The sequence below is a fragment of the Pseudoliparis swirei genome, chromosome 10, assembly GCF_029220125.1.
Source record: "Pseudoliparis swirei isolate HS2019 ecotype Mariana Trench chromosome 10, NWPU_hadal_v1, whole genome shotgun sequence".
Classification (NCBI taxonomy): domain Eukaryota; kingdom Metazoa; phylum Chordata; class Actinopteri; order Perciformes; family Liparidae; genus Pseudoliparis; species Pseudoliparis swirei.
Window position 1 is genome coordinate 367820 of NC_079397.1, and position 17508 is coordinate 385327.

Consider the following 17508-nt stretch of genomic DNA (forward strand, 5'->3'; position numbering starts at 1 on the left):
TCTGGTCCCCGTCTGGTCCCCCATCTGGTCCCCTTTCTGGTCCCCCACCTGGTCCCCCATCTGGTCCCCGTCTGGTCCCCATCTGGTCCCCATCTGGTCCCCATCTGGTCCCCATCTGGTCCCCATCTGGTCCCCCATCTGGTCCCCATCTGGTCCCCATCTGGTCCCCATCTGGTCCCCATCTGGTCCCCGTCTGGTCCCCATCTGGTCCCCATCTGGTCCCCATCTGGTCCCCATCTGGTCCCCATCTGGTCCCCATCTGGTCCCCATCTGGTCCCCGTCTGGTCCCCATCTGGTCCCCGTCTGGTCCCCATCTGGTCCCCATCTGGTCCCCCATCTGGTCCCCGTCTGGTCCCCATCTGGTCCCCATCTGGTCCCCATCTGGTCCCCATCTGGTCCCCATCTGGTCCCCATCTGGTCCCCATCTGGTCCCCGTCTGGTCCCCATCTGGTCCCCCATCTGGTCCCCCATCTGGTCCCCCATCTGGTCCCCATCTGGTCCCCATCTGGTCCCCATCTGGTCCCCCATCTGGTCCCCATCTGGTCCCCATCTGGTCCCCATCTAATCTGGTCCCCATCTGGTCCCCATCTGGTCCCCATCTGGTCCCCATCTGGTCCCCCATCTGGTCCCCATCTGGTCCCCATCTGGTCCCCATCTGGTCCCCATCTGGTCCCCTCTAGTCCCCGTCTGGTCCCCCATCTGGTCCCCGTCCCATCTGGTCCCCATCTGGTCCCCATCTGGTCCCCCATCTGGTCCCCCGTCTGGTCCCCATCTGGTCCCCATCTGGTCCCCATCTGGTCCCCATCTGGTCCCCCATCTGGTCCCCCATCTGGTCCCCATCTGGTCCCCATCTGGTCCCCATCTGGTCCCCATCTGGTCCCCATCTGGTCCCCCATCTGGTCCCCCATCTGGTCCCCCATCTGGTCCCCATCTGGTCCCCATCTGGTCCCCCATCTGGTCCCCATCTGGTCCCCATCTGGTCCCCATCTGGTCCCCATCTGGTCCCCATCTGGTCCCCATCTGGTCCCCCATCTGGTCCCCCGTCTGGTCCCCCATCTGGTCCCCCATCTGGTCCCCCATCTGGTCCCCCATCTGGTCCCCCGTCTGGTCCCCCATCTGGTCCCCCGTCTGGTCCCCCATCTGGTCCCCCATCTGGTCCCCATCTGGTCCATCTGGTCCCCATCTGGTCCCCATCTGGTCCCCATCTGGTCCCCATCTGGTCCCCATCTGGTTCCCCCATCTGTCCCCATCTGGTCCCCCATCTGGTCCCCCATCTGGTCCCCCATCTGGTCCCCATCTGGTCCCCATCTGGTCCCCATCTGGTCCCCCATCTGGTCCCCCATCTGGTCCTCCATCTAGTCCCCCATCTGGTCCCCATCTGTCCCCATCTGGTCCCCATCTGGTCCCCCATCTGGTCCCCGTCTGGTCCCCATCTGGTCCCCGTCTGGTCCCCCATCTGGTCCCCATCTGGTCCCCATCTGGTCCCCATCTGGTCCCCATCTGGTCCCCCATCTGGTCCCCCATCTAGTCCCCCATCGGGTCCCCCATCTGGTCCCCATCTGGTCCCCATCTGGTCCCCCATCTGGTCCCCATCTGGTCCCCATCTGGTCCCCCATCTGGTCCCCATCTGGTCCCCATCTGGTCCCCATCTGGTCCCCCATCTGGTCCCCGTCTGGTCCCCCATCGGGTCCCCATCTGGTCCCCCATCTGGTCCCCATCTGGTCCCCCATCTGGTCCCCATCTGGTCCCCCATCTGGTCCCCATCTGGTCCCCGTCTGGTCCCATCTGGTCCCCATCTGGTCCCCATCTGGTCCCCATCTGGTCCCCATCTGGTCCCCCATCTGGTCCCCATCTGGTCCCCATCTGGTCCCCCATCTGGTCCCCATCTGGTCCCCATCTGGTCCCCATCTGGTCCCCCATCTGGTCCCCATCTGGTCCCCATCTGGTCCCCATCTGGTCCCCCATCTGGTCCCCATCTGGTCCCCTGGTCCCCCATCTGGTCCCCTCTGGTCCCCATCTGGTCCCCATCTGGTCCCCATCTGGTCCCCCATCTGGTCCCCATCTGGTCCCCCATCTGGTCCCCATCTGGTCCCCATCTGGTCCCCATCTGGTCCCCGTCTGGTCCCCATCTGGTCCCCATCTGGTCCCCCATCTGGTCCCCCATCTGGTCCCCATCTGGTCCCCATCTGGTCCCCCATCTGGTCCCCCATCTGGTCCCCATCTGGTCCCCATCTGGTCCCCATCTGGTCCTGGTCCCCATCTGGTCCCCATCTGGTCCCCATCTGGTCCCCATCTGGTCCCCCATCTGGTCCCCATCTGGTCCCCATCTGGTCCCCCATCTGGTCCCCCATCTGGTCCCCATCTGGTCCCCATCTGGTCCCCATCTGGTCCCCCATCTGGTCCCCATCTGGTCCCCATCTGGTCCCCGTCTGGTCCCCATCTGGTCCCCATCTGGTCCCCATCTGTCCTGGTCCCCATCTGGTCCCCATCTGGTCCCCGTCTGGTCCCCATCTGGTCCCCATCTGGTCCCCCATCTGGTCCCCATCTGGTCCCCATCTGGTCCCCATCTGGTCCCCGTCTGGTCCCCGTCTGGTCCCCCATCTGTCCCCATCTGGTCCCCTGGTCCCCATCTGGTCCCCATCTGGTCCCCATCTGGTCCCCATCTGGTCCCCATCTGGTCCCCATCTGGTCCCCATCTGGTCCCCCATCTGGTCCCCATCTGGTCCCCATCTGGTCCCCCATCTGGTCCCCATCTGGTCCCCATCTGGTCCCCCATCTGGTCCCCCATCTGTCCCCATCTGGTCCCCGTCTGGTCCCATCTGGTCCCCATCTGGTCCCCATCTGGTCCCCCATCTGGTCCCCATCTGGTCCCCATCTGGTCCCCATCTGGTCCCGTCTGGTCCCCATCTGGTCCCCATCTGGTCCCCATCTGGTCCCCATCATCTGGTCCCCATCTGGTCCCCATCTGGTCCCCATCTGGTCCCCCCCCATCTGGTCCCCATCTGGTCCCCATCTGGTCCCCCATCTGGTCCCCCATCTGGTCCCCCATCTGGTCCCCCATCTAGTCCCCCGTCTGGTCCCCCATCTGGTCCCCCGTCTGGTCCCCCATCTGGTCCCCCATCTGGTCCCCCATCTGGTCCCCCATCTGGTACCCCGTCTGGTCCCCCGTCTGGTCCCCATCTGGTCCCCCATCTGGTCCCCATCTGGTCCCCATCTGGTCCCCATCTGGTCCCCATCTGGTGCCCCATCTGGTACCCCATCTGGTCCCCCATCTGGTCCCCCATCTGGTACCGCGTCTGATCCCCCATCTGGTCCCCATCTGGTCCCCATCTGGTCCCCATCTGGTCCCCCATCTGGTCCCCATCTGGTCCCCATCTGGTCCCCATCTGGTCCCCCGTCTGGTCCCCATCTGGTCCCCCATCTGAGTCCCCATCTGGTCCCCATCTGGTCCCCATCTGTCCCCCATCTGGTCCCCATCTGGTCCCCATCTGGTCCCCATCTGGTCCCCATCTGGTCCCCCCATCTGGTCCCCATCTGGTCCCCATCTGGTCCCCCATCTGGTCCCCCCATCTGGTCCCCCATCTGGTCCCCATCTGGTCCCCGTCTGGTCCCCTATCTGGTCCCCCATCTGGTCCCCCCTCTGGTACCCCATCTGGTCCCCGTCTGGTCCCCATCTGGTCCCCATCTGGTCCCCCATCTGGTCCCCATCTGGTCCCCATCTGGTCCCCATCTGGTCCCCATCTGGTCCCCATCTGGTCCCCCTGGTCCCCATCTGGTCCCCCATCTGGTCCCCCATCTGCTCCCCATCTGGTCCCCATCTGGTCCCCATCGGGTCCCCCATCTAGTCCCCCATCTGGTCCCCCATCTGGTCCCCCATCTGGTCCCCCATCTAGTCCCCCATCTGGTCCCCCATCTGGTCCCCCATCTAGTCCCCCATCTGGTCCCCCATCTGGTCCCCCATCTAGTCCCCCATCTGGTCCCCCATCTGGTCCCCCGTCTGGTCCCCCATCTAGTCCCCATCTGGTCCCCATCTGGTCCCCATCTGGTCCCCCATCTGGTCCCCATCTGGTGCCCCATCTGGTCCCCCATCTGGTCCCCCATCTGGTCCCACATCTGGTCCCCCATCTGGTCCCCATCTGGTCCCCATCTGGTCCCCCATCTGTCCCCATCTGGTCCCCCATCTGGTCCCCATCTGGTCCCCCATCTGGTCCCCCATCTGGTCCCCATCTGGTCCCCATCTGGTCCCCATCTGGTCCCCATCTGGTCCCCATCTGGTCCCCCATCTGGTCCCCATCTGGTCCCCATCTGGTCCCCCATCTGGTCCCCATCTGGTCCCCATCTGGTCCCCATCTAGTCCCCCCTCTGGTCCCCCATCTGGTCCCCATCTGGTCCCCATCTAGTCCCCCATCTGGTCCCCATCTGGTCCCCCATATGGTCCCCCATCTGGTCCCCATCGGGTCCCCCATCTGGTCCCCCATCTGGTCCCCATCTGGTCCCCCATCTGGTCCCCCATCTGGTCCCCCCTCCCCCATCTGGTCCCCATCTGGTCCCCATCTGGTCCCCATCTGGTCCCCATCTGGTCCCCATCTGTCCCCATCTGGTCCCCATCTGGTCCCCATCTGGTCCCCCATCTGGTCCCCATCTGGTCCCCCATCTGGTCCCCCATCTGGTCCCCCATCTAGTCCCCCGTCTGGTCCCCCATCTGGTACCCCGTCTGGTCCCCCATCTGGTCCCCCGTCTGGTCCCCCATCTGGTCCCCCATCTGGTCCCCATCTGGTACCCCATCTGGTCCCCCATCTGGTCCCCATCTGGTCCCCATCTGGTCCCCATCTGGTCCCCCGTCTGGTCCCCCATCTAGTCCCTCATCTGGTCCCCATCTGGTCCCCCATCTGTCCCTGGTCCCCATCTGGTCCCCCATCTGGTCCCCATCTGGTCCCCCATCTGGTCCCCATCTGGTCCCCATCTGGTCCCCCATCTAGTCCCCCGTCTGGTCCTCCATCTGGTCCCCCATCTGGTCCCCCATCTGGTCCCCCATCTGGTCCCCCATCTGGTCCCCCATCTGGTACCCCGTCTGGTCCCCATCTGGTCCCCCGTCTGGTCCCCATCTGGTCCCCGTCTGTCCCCATCTGGTCCCCATCTGGTCCCCATCTGGTCCCCATCTGGTCCCCATCTGGTCCCCATCTGGTCCCCATCTGGTCCCCATCTGGTCCCCCATCTGTCCCCATCTAGTCTGGTCCCCATCTGGTCCCCATCTGGTCCCCCATCTGGTCCCCCATCTGGTCCCCATCTGGTCCCCATCTGGTCCCCATCTGGTCCCCATCTGGTCCCCCATCTGGTCCCCATCTGGTCCCCCATCTGGTCCCCCATCTGGTCCCCATCTGGTCCCCATCTGGTCCCCATCTGGTCCCCATCTGGTCCCCCATCTGGTCCCCATCTGGTCCCCATCTGGTCCCCATCTGTCCCCCATCTGTCCCCCATCTGGTCCCCATCTGGTCCCCCATCTGGTCCCCCATCTGGTCCCCATCTGGTCCCCATCTGGTCCCCATCTGGTCCCCATCTGGTCCCCGTCTGGTCCCCATCTGGTCCCCATCTGGTCCCCATCTGGTCCCCATCTGGTCCCCCATCTGGTCCCCATCTGGTCCCCATCTGGTCCCCATCTGGTCCCCATCTGGTCCCCATCTGGTCCCCATCTGGTCCCCCTGCCTGGTCCCCCATCTGGTCCCCATCTGGTCCCCATCTGGTCCCCATCTGGTCCCCATCTGGTCCCCCATCTGGTCCCCATCTGGTCCCCCATCTGGTCCCCATCTGGTCCCCCATCTGGTCCCCATCTGGTCCCCATCTGGTCCCCCATCTGGTCCCCCCCCATCTGGTCCCCCATCTGGTCCCCATCTGGTCCCCATCTGGTCCCCATCTAGTCCCCATCTAGTCCCCCATCTGGTCCCCCATCTGGTCCCCCGTCTGGTCCCCCATCTGGTCCCCAGCTGGTCCCCCATCTGGTCCCCCATCTGGTCCACCGTCTGGACCCCCATCTGGTCCCCCATCTGGTCCCCATCTGGTCCCCATCTGGTCCCCCATCTAGTCCCCTGTCTGGTCCCCATCTGGTCCCCATCTGGTCCCCCATCTGGTCCCCCATCTAGTCCCCAATCTGGTCCCCCATCTAGTCCCCCATCTGGTCCCCCATCTGGTCCCCCATCTGGTCCCCCGTCTGGTCCCCATCTGGTACCCCGTCTGGTCCCCCATCTGGTCCCCCATCTAGTCCCCGTCTGGTCCCCATCTGGTCCCCCATCTGTCCCCATCTGGTCCCCCATCTGGTCCCCCCTCTCGTCCCCCCTCTGGTCCCCCCTCTGGTCCCCATCTGTCCCCATCTGGTCCCCATCTGTCCCCATCTGGTCCCCGTCTGGTCCCCATCTGGTCCCCATCTGGTCCCCGTCTGTCCCCATCTGGTCCCCATCTGGTCCCCGTCTGGTCCCCCATCTGGTACCCCGTCTGGTCCCCATCTGGTCCCCATCTGGTCCCCATCTGGTCCCCCATCTGGTCCCCATCTGGTCCCCATCTGGTCCCCTGGTCCCCATCTGCCCCGTCTGGTCCCCCATCTGGTCCCCATCTGGTCCCCATCTGTCCCCCATCTGGTCCCCCATCTGGTCCCCGTCTGGTCCCCATCTGGTCCCCATCTGTCCCCATCTGGTCCCCATCTGGTCCCCCATCTGGTCCCCATCTGGTCCCCATCTGGTCCCCATCTGGTCCCCATCTGGTCCCCATCTGGTCCCCATCTGGTCCCCATCTGGTCCCCATCTGGTCCCGCATCTGGTACCCCGTCTGGTCCCCCATCTGGTCCCCCATCTGGTACCCCGTCTGGTCCCCCATCTGGTCCCCCATCTGGTACCCCGTCTGGTCCCCCATCTGGTACCCCGTCTGGTCCCCCATCTGGTCCCCCATCTGGTCCCCCGCCTGGTCCCCATCTGGTCCCCCATCTGGTCCCCGTCTGGTCCCCCATCTGGTCCCCCATCTGGTCCCCCGTCTGGTCCCCCATCTGGTCCCCCATCTGGTCCCCCGTCTGGTCCCCCATCTGGTCCCCCGTCTGGTCCCCCATCTGGTCCCCCGTCTGGTCCCCCATCCCCCGTCTGGTCCCCGTCTGGTCCCCCATCTGGTCCCCGTGCCTGTCCCCCCATCTGGTACCCCATCTGGTCCCCCATCTGGTCCCCCATCTGGTCCCCCATCTGGTCCCCCATCTGGTCCCCCGTCTGGTCCCCCATCTGGTCCCCCATCTAGTCCCCCTGGTCCCCATCTGGTCTGTCCCTGGTCCCCATCTGGTCCCCATCTGGTCCCCGTCTGGTCCCCATCTGGTCCCCATCTGGTCCCCGTCTGGTCCCCATCTGGTCCCCTGTCTGGTCCCCATCTGGTCCCCATCTGGTCCCCGTCTGGTCCCCATCTAGTACCCCATCTGGTCCCCCATATGGTTCCCCATCTGGTCCCCCCTCTGGTCCCCCATATGGTCCCCATCTGGTCCCCCTGGTCCCCGTCTGGTCCCCAGGTCCCCCATCTGGTCCCCCCTGGTCCCCAGGGTCCCCATCTGGTCCCCTGTCCCCCATCTGGTCACTGTCCCCATCTGGTCCCCCTGTCCCCCAGTCTGGCCCCATCTGGTCCCCGTCTGGTCCCCATCTGGGCCTCACTGTACCCATCTGTCCTCCTGTCATCTGGTCCCTCACTGTACTTCCTGTCTCCAGGGCCTCACTGGTCCCCTGTCTCCAGGGCCTCACTGTACTTCCTGTCTCAGGGCCTCACTGTCCCCACTGGTCCCTCACTGGTCCCAGTCTGGTCCTCCTCTGGCCTCCCCAGGGCCTCACTACTTCCTGTCTCAGGGCCTCACTGTACTTCCTGTCTCCAGGGCCTCACTGTACTTCCTGTTTCCAGGGCCTCACTGTACTTCCTGTCTACAGGGCCTCACTGTACTTCCTGTCTCCAGGGCCTCACTGTACTTCCTGTCTCCAGGGCCTCACTGTTCCTGTCTCCAGGCCTCACTGTGTCCTGTCTGTCCAGGGCCTCACTGTACTTCCTGTCTCCAGGGCCTCACTGTACTTCCTGTCTCCAGGGCCTCACTGTACTTCCTGTCTCCAGGGCCTCACTGTACTTCCTGTCTCCAGGGCCTCACTGTACTTCCTGTCTCCAGGGCCTCGCCTCCATCACCGTGAGCCACGGAGGAGACCCGATCCCCAAGAGCCCCTTCAGCGTCAGCGTGGCCCCCCCGCTGGACCTCAGCAAGGTCAAAGTTCAGGGTCTGAACAACAGTGAGTACTTTCTACTGGACCCAGTAGACCGGTTCCCCTGGACCCAGGAGGACCGGTTCTTCTGGACCCAGGATGAACCGGTTCTTGTGGACCCAGGAGGATCGGGTCTTCTGGACCCAGGATGAACCGGTTCCCCTGGACCCAGGATGAACCGGTTCTTCTGGACCCAGGATGAAGTACCAAACGAGCGCTTCAGGTGAACTAGCTCCTGACCAATCAGAACCCTTCTCAGAGGTGGAGGTGGGGGCGGACCAGGAGTTCTTCGTCAGCACCCGAGAGGCCGGAGGTCAGGGGACCCTGGAGGTCCAGATCTCCGCCCCTTCTCGCCGACCAATCCCCTTCAAGCTGGAGCCGGGCTCGGCCAATGAGGAGCACGTGGTGCAGTACATCCCCCCCGAGGAGGGCCAGTACCGGGTGGAGGTCAGCTACGACGGAAACCCGGTCCCAGGAAGTCCGTTTAGCGTGGAGGGGGTCCTGCCCCCCGACCCCTCAAAGGTGGGACCAAGACCTGAAGGTCTGAGTGACCCGTTGGAGGTCTAAGTGACCCGTTGGAGGTCTTAGTGACCCGTTGGAGGTCTTAGTGACCCGTTGGAGGTCTTAGTGACCCGTCGGAGTGACCCGTTGGAGGTCTAAGTGACCCGTCGGAGGTCTAAGTGACCCGTTGGAGGTCTAAGTGACCCGTTGGAGGTCTTAGTGACCCGTTGGAGGTCTTAGTGACCCGTCGGAGGTCTAAGTGACCCGTTGGAGGTCTAAGTGACCCGTCGGAGGTCTAAGTGACCCGTTGGAGGTCTTAGTGACCCGTTGGAGGTCTAAGTGACCCGTTGGAGGTCTTAGTGACCCGTTGGAGGTCTAAGTGACCCGTTGGAGGTCTTAGTGACCCGTTGGAGGTCTTAGTGACCCGTCGGAGGTCTAAGTGACCCGTTGGAGGTCTGAGTGACCCGTTGGAGGTCTAAGTGACCCGTTGGAGGTCTTAGTGACCCGTTGGAGGTCTTAGTGACCCGTTGGAGGTCTAAGTGACCCGTTGGAGGTCTTAGTGACCCGTTGGAGGTCTAAGTGACCCGTTGGAGGTCTTAGTGACCCGTTGGAGGTCTTAGTGACCCGTTGGAGGTCTAAGTGACCCGTTGGAGGTCTGAGTGACCCGTTGGAGGTCTGGTGACCCGTTGGAGGTCTGAGTGACCCGTTGGAGGTCTAAGTGACCCGTTGGAGGTCTTAGTGACCCGTTGGAGGTCTAAGTGACCCGTCGGAGGTCTTAGTGACCCGTCGGAGGTCTGAGTGACCCGTCGGAGGTCTGAGTGACCCGTCGGAGGTCTTAGTGACCCGCTGAGGTCTAGTGACCCGTCGGAGGTCTTAGTGACCCGTCGGAGGTCTAGTGACCCGTCGGAGGTCTGAGTGACCCGTCGGAGGTCTAAGTGACCCGTCGGAGGTCTTAGTGACCCGTCGGAGGTCTGAGTGACCCGTCGGAGGTCTGAGTGACCCGTCGGAGGTCTTAGTGACCCGTCGGAGGTCTGAGTGACCCGTCGGAGGTCTTAGTGACCCGTCGGAGGTCTTAGTGACCCGTCGGAGGTCTTAGTGACCCGTCGGAGGTCTAAGTGATCCGTCGGAGGTCTTAGTGACCCGTCGGAGGTCTGAGTGACCCGTCGGAGGTCTTAGTGACCCGTCGGAGGTCTGAGTGACCCGTCGGAGGTCTTAGTGACCCGTCGGAGGTCTGAGTGACCCGTCGGAGGTCTGAGTGACCCGTTGGAGGTCTAAGTGACCCGTTGGAGGGCCCAGGAGAGGTCTGTTGGGGGGCGTACCGGTCTCTAAGTCTCAGTAGATATTAAACATGTTTTCTGGGTCCATCAAGTCAGAATCTACATATTAATGTATATATATATAAATGTATATATATATACATTTATATATAAACATTGCTATAAATGTATATATATCGACATTAATATATATATATACATATATGTATGTATATATATACTTATCCAAGTGTATATATATATATCTATATGAATGTGTTGACCTCTCTTGGACCCGTCTCCAGGTCCAGGCCTACGGTCCAGGTCTCCAGGGGGGCGTTGTGGGTAGACCCGCCCCCTTTGCCATCGACACAAAGGGAGCCGGCCCCGGGGGCCTGACGGTGGAGGGGCCGTGCGAGGCCAAGATCCAGTGCCAGGACAACGGGGACGGGTCCTGCTCCGTGTGCTACCTGCCCACCGAGCCCGGCGACTACGCCATCAACATCCTGTTCGCGGACCGGCACGTCCCCGGGTCCCCCTTCGGGGCCGCGGTGCGGCCGGCCTTCGACCCCGGCAAGGTGACGGCCAGCGGGCCGGGCCTGGAGCGGGCGAAGCTCGGCGAGGACGGGTCCTTCACGGTGGACTGCTCCGAGGCCGGAGAGGCCGAGCTCACCGTCCAGATGACCTCGGACTCCTTACTACTTATACTAGTATACTAGTACTAGTTCTTATATTAGTACTTATACTAGTATACTAGTACTTATATTAGTATAAAAACTAGTTCTAGTATACTAGTATACTTATACTAGTATACGAGTACTTATGCTAGTATAATGAATGAGTGGCGCCCCCTGCAGGCATCCTGAGGGAGGTCACCATCCACTTCCTGGTGGACGCCCGGGCGCACCATCAGAGCGGCGGCAGCCTGGTCAAAGCCGGCGTGACCACCCCGTCAGGCGCCACCACGGACGCCTACGTCACCGACAAGGGGGACGGGACCTACCGGGCGGAGTACACGGCCTACGAGGACGGTGAGGCGGCTCTGATGAAGAGCGATGAAGAGGGGTCTGTTTACACACACAGATGTGTATACATATATACGTATACATATCTGTGTGTATATATATATATATATGGGGCAGGGGGGCAGCTGGTATTAATAGCTGCAGTCCGTCTGATAGTAATGTCTGACATACTGGAGCCCAGTGCATTGTGGGACAGAGTGATTTCGTGGTCTTGTGATCAGGTCCCTTTAGCTCAGTGGTGCCAGGGTTACGGCCCGCGGGCCGGACTCGGTCCGACTGTACGTCACACCCGGTCCGCGGGTGATAAGTCAGGTTGGGTACCGGAAACCGGTGCCACATTACAACCGGTATTACCTGGACCGAAACGCAACGCACATTTTGGTGCTTCTTTCCGGTGCCTGAGCTGATTGAAATTGAAAAAAACTATTGTTGTGAACTTCTCAGGTGACTCCGCCCTGTCAGCAGGTGACGATAGCCTCTCATATTTAACTTTGACAGCGGAGGCGTGGCCGTGTGTGACTGCTGAACCCGTGTGGAGCACACCAGCGTTGCCAGGTCCGCGGTTTTCCCGCGGAATTGGGCTACTTTTGAAGTGTTGCCGCGGGTTGAATTTCTTGTCCGCTGGTTCGGGTAGACCTATTTTGCATGCAAATTACATGAATATCTTTAAATAAAAATCCATATTTTAAATGAAATAATTTATTTCTACCCAAATCCTACCAAACTGAGTCCAGATCAGCACGTACACACATGGACATGGGACACGCCCACATACACACGCACCTAAAGCTCTCGCCGCTCTCAGTCTCCCGCGACCCGCTCGATCCCAACTCTGGTCTGGTAGTTAGTGTAGCTAGCTACACTGGAGAAACATGCCACCCGGTAAGTGGGCTAAATACGGGAAGAAATATACGAAAGAATGGGAAAGTGAAAACGGAATTAAAGAATGGATAGAACGTGTGGCTGGGGATGATACCAAAGCTTTTTGTCGGTACTGCAAAACCGAGATTCGTGCGCACCACAGTGATCTCCAAAACCACAGCAAAACACATTCGAAATGCTGCTCCGTTCTCCAGTTGTCGAGTGCGTACATTGTTTGAACTATAAGTATATGATAAAAATATAGTGAAGCAACATAAGGTGTTTCAGTTGAAATAAGGTATTGCATTAACTACAGTAAATGCATATGAAGTGAAAACAGTACATTCATGTTGTCCAGGCAGGGAGGAAGAGAAAAGGAAGAAAGCCTCAAGACAAAGCAACAGGTTAGTTTGTCCGTCAGTGAATTGGTCTACACCTTCACAGAGCTATATTTTATTTATGATAATATACTGTAACGACCCTGGGTCAGGAACGCTACGAGGCGTAGATGGTTTATAGGGTGTTTATTCAAGGAACATAGAACAGGCTCCTGTTGGCCGTAGCCTGCGCCAAAACCACAGCAAAACGCCGTGAAAGCCTCCAACCAGCTTCACGTCTGCTCCGGTCATAGCTCTGCTCCCAACGAGTCGTAACACAACAACACACAACAACAACATCACTCGCTGTCCAATCACAGACACGCCTCACAGCTACCAGCTCATGAGACGTTCACTTACATCCGGAACATAACATTTATAACATAACATTCCCTCAGTCCATTACACTACCCTCCTCCCACAAAGTCCCTTGCCCCCGAGGGGGCAAACAAATTCTCTCAGGTGGTCAGGGGCCCTGCGGTTCCTCTGCGGCTGCCGTCGCCGCTGGGGAGAAGGAAAAGGGGTTGAGGGGACGCTGGGACCAAGGGCAGGGGAAGGGAGGGGCGGGGCCAGGGACACTAAGAGTCTGTGAAGGGGCGGGCGAAAGGCTGGGCCCATTGGGGAGGGTTTGGGGGGTAGTCTGGGCTGAGTCCAGGGTTCCCCGTGCCCCAGGCTCTTGTCCTGGTGGGGTGGATGTGCCCCGGTAGGGGGCCAGCCTGTCTCGATGCAGAGCGACTTTCCTTCCTCGTGGTGGCAGTTGGACCCTGTACACCACCTCTCCAAGTCTCTCCAGGACTCGGCAGGGCCCCACCCACTCACTATCGAGCTTTGGGCACCTGCCCTTCTTCCTCTGAGGGCTATACACCCAGACCAGCTCTCCGACTTCAAGATGGCGTCCTCTGACGTGCACATCGTAGTTCCTCTTCTGCCTTACGCCCGCACTGCGCATCTGGTTCCTGGCAAACTCGTGGGCCGACTCCAAGCGGTCCTGGAGTTTCCGAGCATCGTCGAGCCCCGGGGGACCCGCAGGGGCGTCAGGAGGTTTCCCCATCATCATCTCCCCTGGCGTCCGGATTTCTCTGCCGAGCATGAGAAGGGCAGGAGAGCAGGAAGTGGAGTCCTGCACCGCAGACCTGTAAGCCATCAGCCCCAGAGGCACGTGGTCGTCCCAGTCGCGCTGATGTTTAGCTGCCACGATGGCCAGCTGTTGTGCCAGCGTGCGGTTGAATCTCTCGACCAGCCCATCGCTCTGTGGATGGAGGGGTGTAGTCGGTCTTGTGGGATCCCAGTTTGTCACACATGGCGGCGAATACACGGGACTCAAAGTTTCTGCCCTGATCTGTGTGGATGACTTCAGGGGCCCCAAATCTGCTGAACATTCCCCCCACCAGAGCATCCACAATCGTCTCCGCCTCCTGGTTCGGCATGCAGTACGCTTCGGGCCACTTAGTAAAATAGTCCATGGCAGTGAGGATATAACGGTTGCCCCTCTGAGTGAGGAAACGGTCCAAGAACATCAATCCCCACCCTCTCCATGGGACACCCAGCCGGGAACTGCTGGAGCTGGGCATGAGATCTGTCTGCAGGGCCTTTCTTCGCTGTGCAGTAGTCCTCCACATCCCGCCTATGTTGGCCCCAGTAGAACCCCTGGCGGAGGCGACGGAGGGTCTTCGTAACGCCGAAGTGACCAGATCCCGGAGCTCCATGCATTGCCCGGAGCACCGTCTCTCTCAGAGCCCTGGGCACCACCACTTGCCACCGTGTCTCTCCAGTTGCTGGCTCCTTCCACCCCCTCTGCAGGACACCATCACGCAGTCGCAGGGCTTGAACAATTGACCAGAGTCCCTTTGTGGCTCGAGAACACATGGTAACCTCTCCCCAAGGTGGTCGCTGTTGGGATCCCACCCAAGCGAGCACTGGCCTTATGTCGACATCCTCTTCCTGTTTGCACCCCCACTCTGCTGCGTCCACAGCTGTCAGTCCATGGCCTGCTGGCGTGCCCACCGGTCCCACGGCAGCACATTTCACATCAGGTTGCAGCCGCTCTTCTTCCTGCGCCTCTCTTTTCTCACAGTAGTTGCAGCCCTCAGCGCTGCAAGGCCGGCGTGAAAGCGCGTCAGCATTTCCGTGGCGTGCCCCCGGTCTGTGGACCACCGTGAAATCATACGCCTGTAGCTCCTCAATCCCGCGTGCCAGCTGGCCTTCTGGCTCCTTAAAAGACATGAGCCACTGTAAGGCAGAGTGGTCGGTCCGGACTGTGAAGTGGAGGCCCCCAAGGTAATATCTGAAATGTCGGATGGCACAGACCATAGCAAGCAGCTCCCGTCTCGTGACACAGTAGCGGCGTTCAGCCTTGTTGAACTGTCTGCTGTGATACGCCACCACTCTCTCCTTCAGGAGTCACTTGGGCCAGCACAGCACCTGCGCCTACATTACTGGCATCCGTGTCGAGGATAAAAGGCAGGGTGAGGTCAGGCGGTGAGAGGACTGGGGCCTCCACAAGGGCTCTCTGCAGTGAAGTGAATGCTGCATGGCACTCCTCTGTCCAATCAAACACCACCCCTTTTTGCAGCAGGCGGAACAGTGGTACAGCTATGCAGGAAAAACCCCTCACAAACTTCCTATAGTAGGAGGCCAGGCCCAGGAAGCTTTTCAGGTCCTGCACAGTGTTGGGGGTAGGCCAATCCTTCACCGTCTGCACTTTATCATCCATGGTGCCGACACCGCCGCCCCCAAGCTTGTGCCCCAGAAATGTGACCTCCCGTTGCATGAAGGAGCATTTCTGTGGGTGCAGCTTTCGACCTGCTGCTGCCACTCTCTCCAGCACCCGCCTCAGGGCCTCGAGAGCCGCCTGGAAGGAGTCACCGTGCACCAGTATGTCGTCCAGGTACACCACACACTCCTGCCGAGGGATACCAGCGAGTACCCTGTCCATGAGCCTCTCGAACGTGGCAGGAGCATTGCAGAGGCCAAACGGAAGGACTTTAAACTGCCACAAGCCCCCATTAGTGATGAAGGCAGTTTTGGCCCTCGCTTCAGGGCTGAGAGGGACCTGCCAATACCCGCTCCGCAGGTCCAAAGAGGAGGACCAGGCTGACCCTGCCACCGTGTCGAGGGCCTCGTCGATGCGTGGAAGGGGGTAGGAGTCCTTTTTTGTCACTTTGTTGAGGGGCCTGAAGTCCACACAGAAACGCCACGCCTCCTTCTGCTTTTTGGGGACCATGACGATCGCTGATTCCCCCTCGCTGCATCTCTTGCAGGGCTTTGTCTGCCGCAGCCTGCCTGGCCAGTGGGAGGCGTCGAGGTCTCATCCTAATCGGCCGTGCATCTCCTGTTTCGATGTCATGCTGGATGAGATCTGTGCGGCCCACATCGTCCTCCGACATTGAAAAACAGTCCTTGAACTCAAGAAGCAGCTGCCGCAACAGGTCTTGTTCGCTAGGAGTCAGACCACCACAGTTTGCCTGCCAGACCTCCTTCACTGCCAAGACTCTTTCACTGTCGTCAGGTGGAGAGGCGTTTGTCACCTGTGTGTGTGGACTTGCAGCTGGCCGGACCGAGGCTGGGGGTGGGTGCAGTGTGGATAGCTCATCTGAAGGGATGCAGCTAGGGGCAGCATCATGTGTTGTCTCAGCCGTCAGTGTGGCAACGGTGTGGGTCGCAACACAGCCAGGCCGGGTCTGGATGACATGACCATCAGGGAACGTGAGAGTTCCTCTCTTTGTGTCGATGACACAGTCCAATGCCCCGAGAACATCCAGTCCCAGGATACAGTCCTCCAGGTTAGCAACCCACACCGGGCAGCGGATAGACTTTTTCCCCAGGCCCAGAGTCACTATTGCTTCCCCAACCATGGGAGTTCGCTCCCCGGTGACTGACTGCAGTTTCACTATAGTGGGAAAAATATCAGTTCCATTTGTCACCACATCGGGCCTCACCAGGGTTGCTGACGAACCTGTGTCTACCAGTGCAGAGCAGCATGTCCCTCCAATGGTGAGCATTGCATACCAACAGTCTCCTATCCATGTTCGACCCAGCACCACGAGTCGCTCTAGCTGACCATCAAAATCCTCCGGTGGTCTGGTTGCCCTTATTTGGTCGGACGGTTGCGTAGCTTTGTTAATTAGAGGGGGCTGGGACAGAGTGCCAGGGGTCCGCATCGTCCCGATTATGCGGTCCCCGGCTCGTTTCCCTTGTTCGCGGTGGCACGGGGGCAGTGTCGGACCAGGTGGCCAGGCTGGCCACACCCCCAGCAGACTCTTGGTCGTGGCTTGTCTTGCCTCTCATCTCTCGAAGTGGCAGCCCTCACTAGCTGGGTTAGCTCCCCCACCCAGGCAGGCTGCGCCAACTCCCTTTCCGTCTCACAAGCAGCGCTCCCTTTTGGTGCTTGTTCAACCACTTTCCCCATGGCGCCAGCACACAGCATCTCTCTCTCCGTTGCTGACTCCAAAGCCTCCTGGAGCGACCCCGGGTGAGGAGTAGTGTCTGGATGCGCAGGGGCATGTGGGCGTAGGTGCGGTGAACAAGCCCCTCAATGTCATGAGGAGCTCCCTCAGCGGCTCCTCTGGCCGTCGCTGTCTGCTGCATCGTTCAGAGCGGAGCAGGCTAGTGGCAGAGCATTGTCCAAATCGTCGCTTTAGAGCCCCAATGAGTGCATCATAATCACTCCGATCATCAGGCCTCAGCAGCAGCAGGCTTGATAAAGCGTCACCCGTGAGGCACATCGCTAACTGGAGAGCTTTTACTTCAGTGGACCATCTACTGGCATGGGCTAATAGTTCAAATTGTGCATGAAAAGCTTCCCAGTTGGATTTACCGTCATATCTGGGGGTCTTTATTGTGGACGCAATAGCTTCTCTCCGTGTCTCCGTGTGCTCCGTCATGTCCCTTCCTGCGGCCGCAGTTATTCCTCTACGGCCGCCATTTCCCTCACCGGCGCGCCAGTGGCCACAGCCTCCGCAGCCATCCTAGCGGTCATTTCTTTGACCCGCTCTCGGTGCTCCGTCGTCTGCCAGGCTCCGGCTGCGCCGTCCCATTCTCGTTCGTCACTTTCTCCTTCCCGTTTAATCTTGAGACGGCTCCCCGACGTCATGTTTCTCACCGTTGACGAGCGTTAGCCACTTAGCTTCTCTGCTGCTACCTCGCGTGGCCATGTTGATGATAGCGAAAGTTTTACTTCTGACACCAAATGTAGCGACCCTGGGTCAGGAACGCTACGAGACGTAGATGG

The 17508-nt window shown here is 60.4% G+C and overlaps 1 protein-coding gene across 1 annotated transcript in view; it reads left to right on the plus strand.

The window, feature by feature from the left end:
- The window catches only part of LOC130200855 (filamin-C-like), a 63487-nt gene that overhangs the window by 21178 nt on the left and 24801 nt on the right, over window positions 1-17508 (plus strand). Inside the window, 4 exon segments of the mRNA XM_056425433.1 lie at window positions 8168-8285; window positions 8518-8780; window positions 10321-10725; window positions 10857-11046. Coding sequence (XP_056281408.1) covers window positions 8168-8285; window positions 8518-8780; window positions 10321-10725; window positions 10857-11046 — 976 coding nt within the window.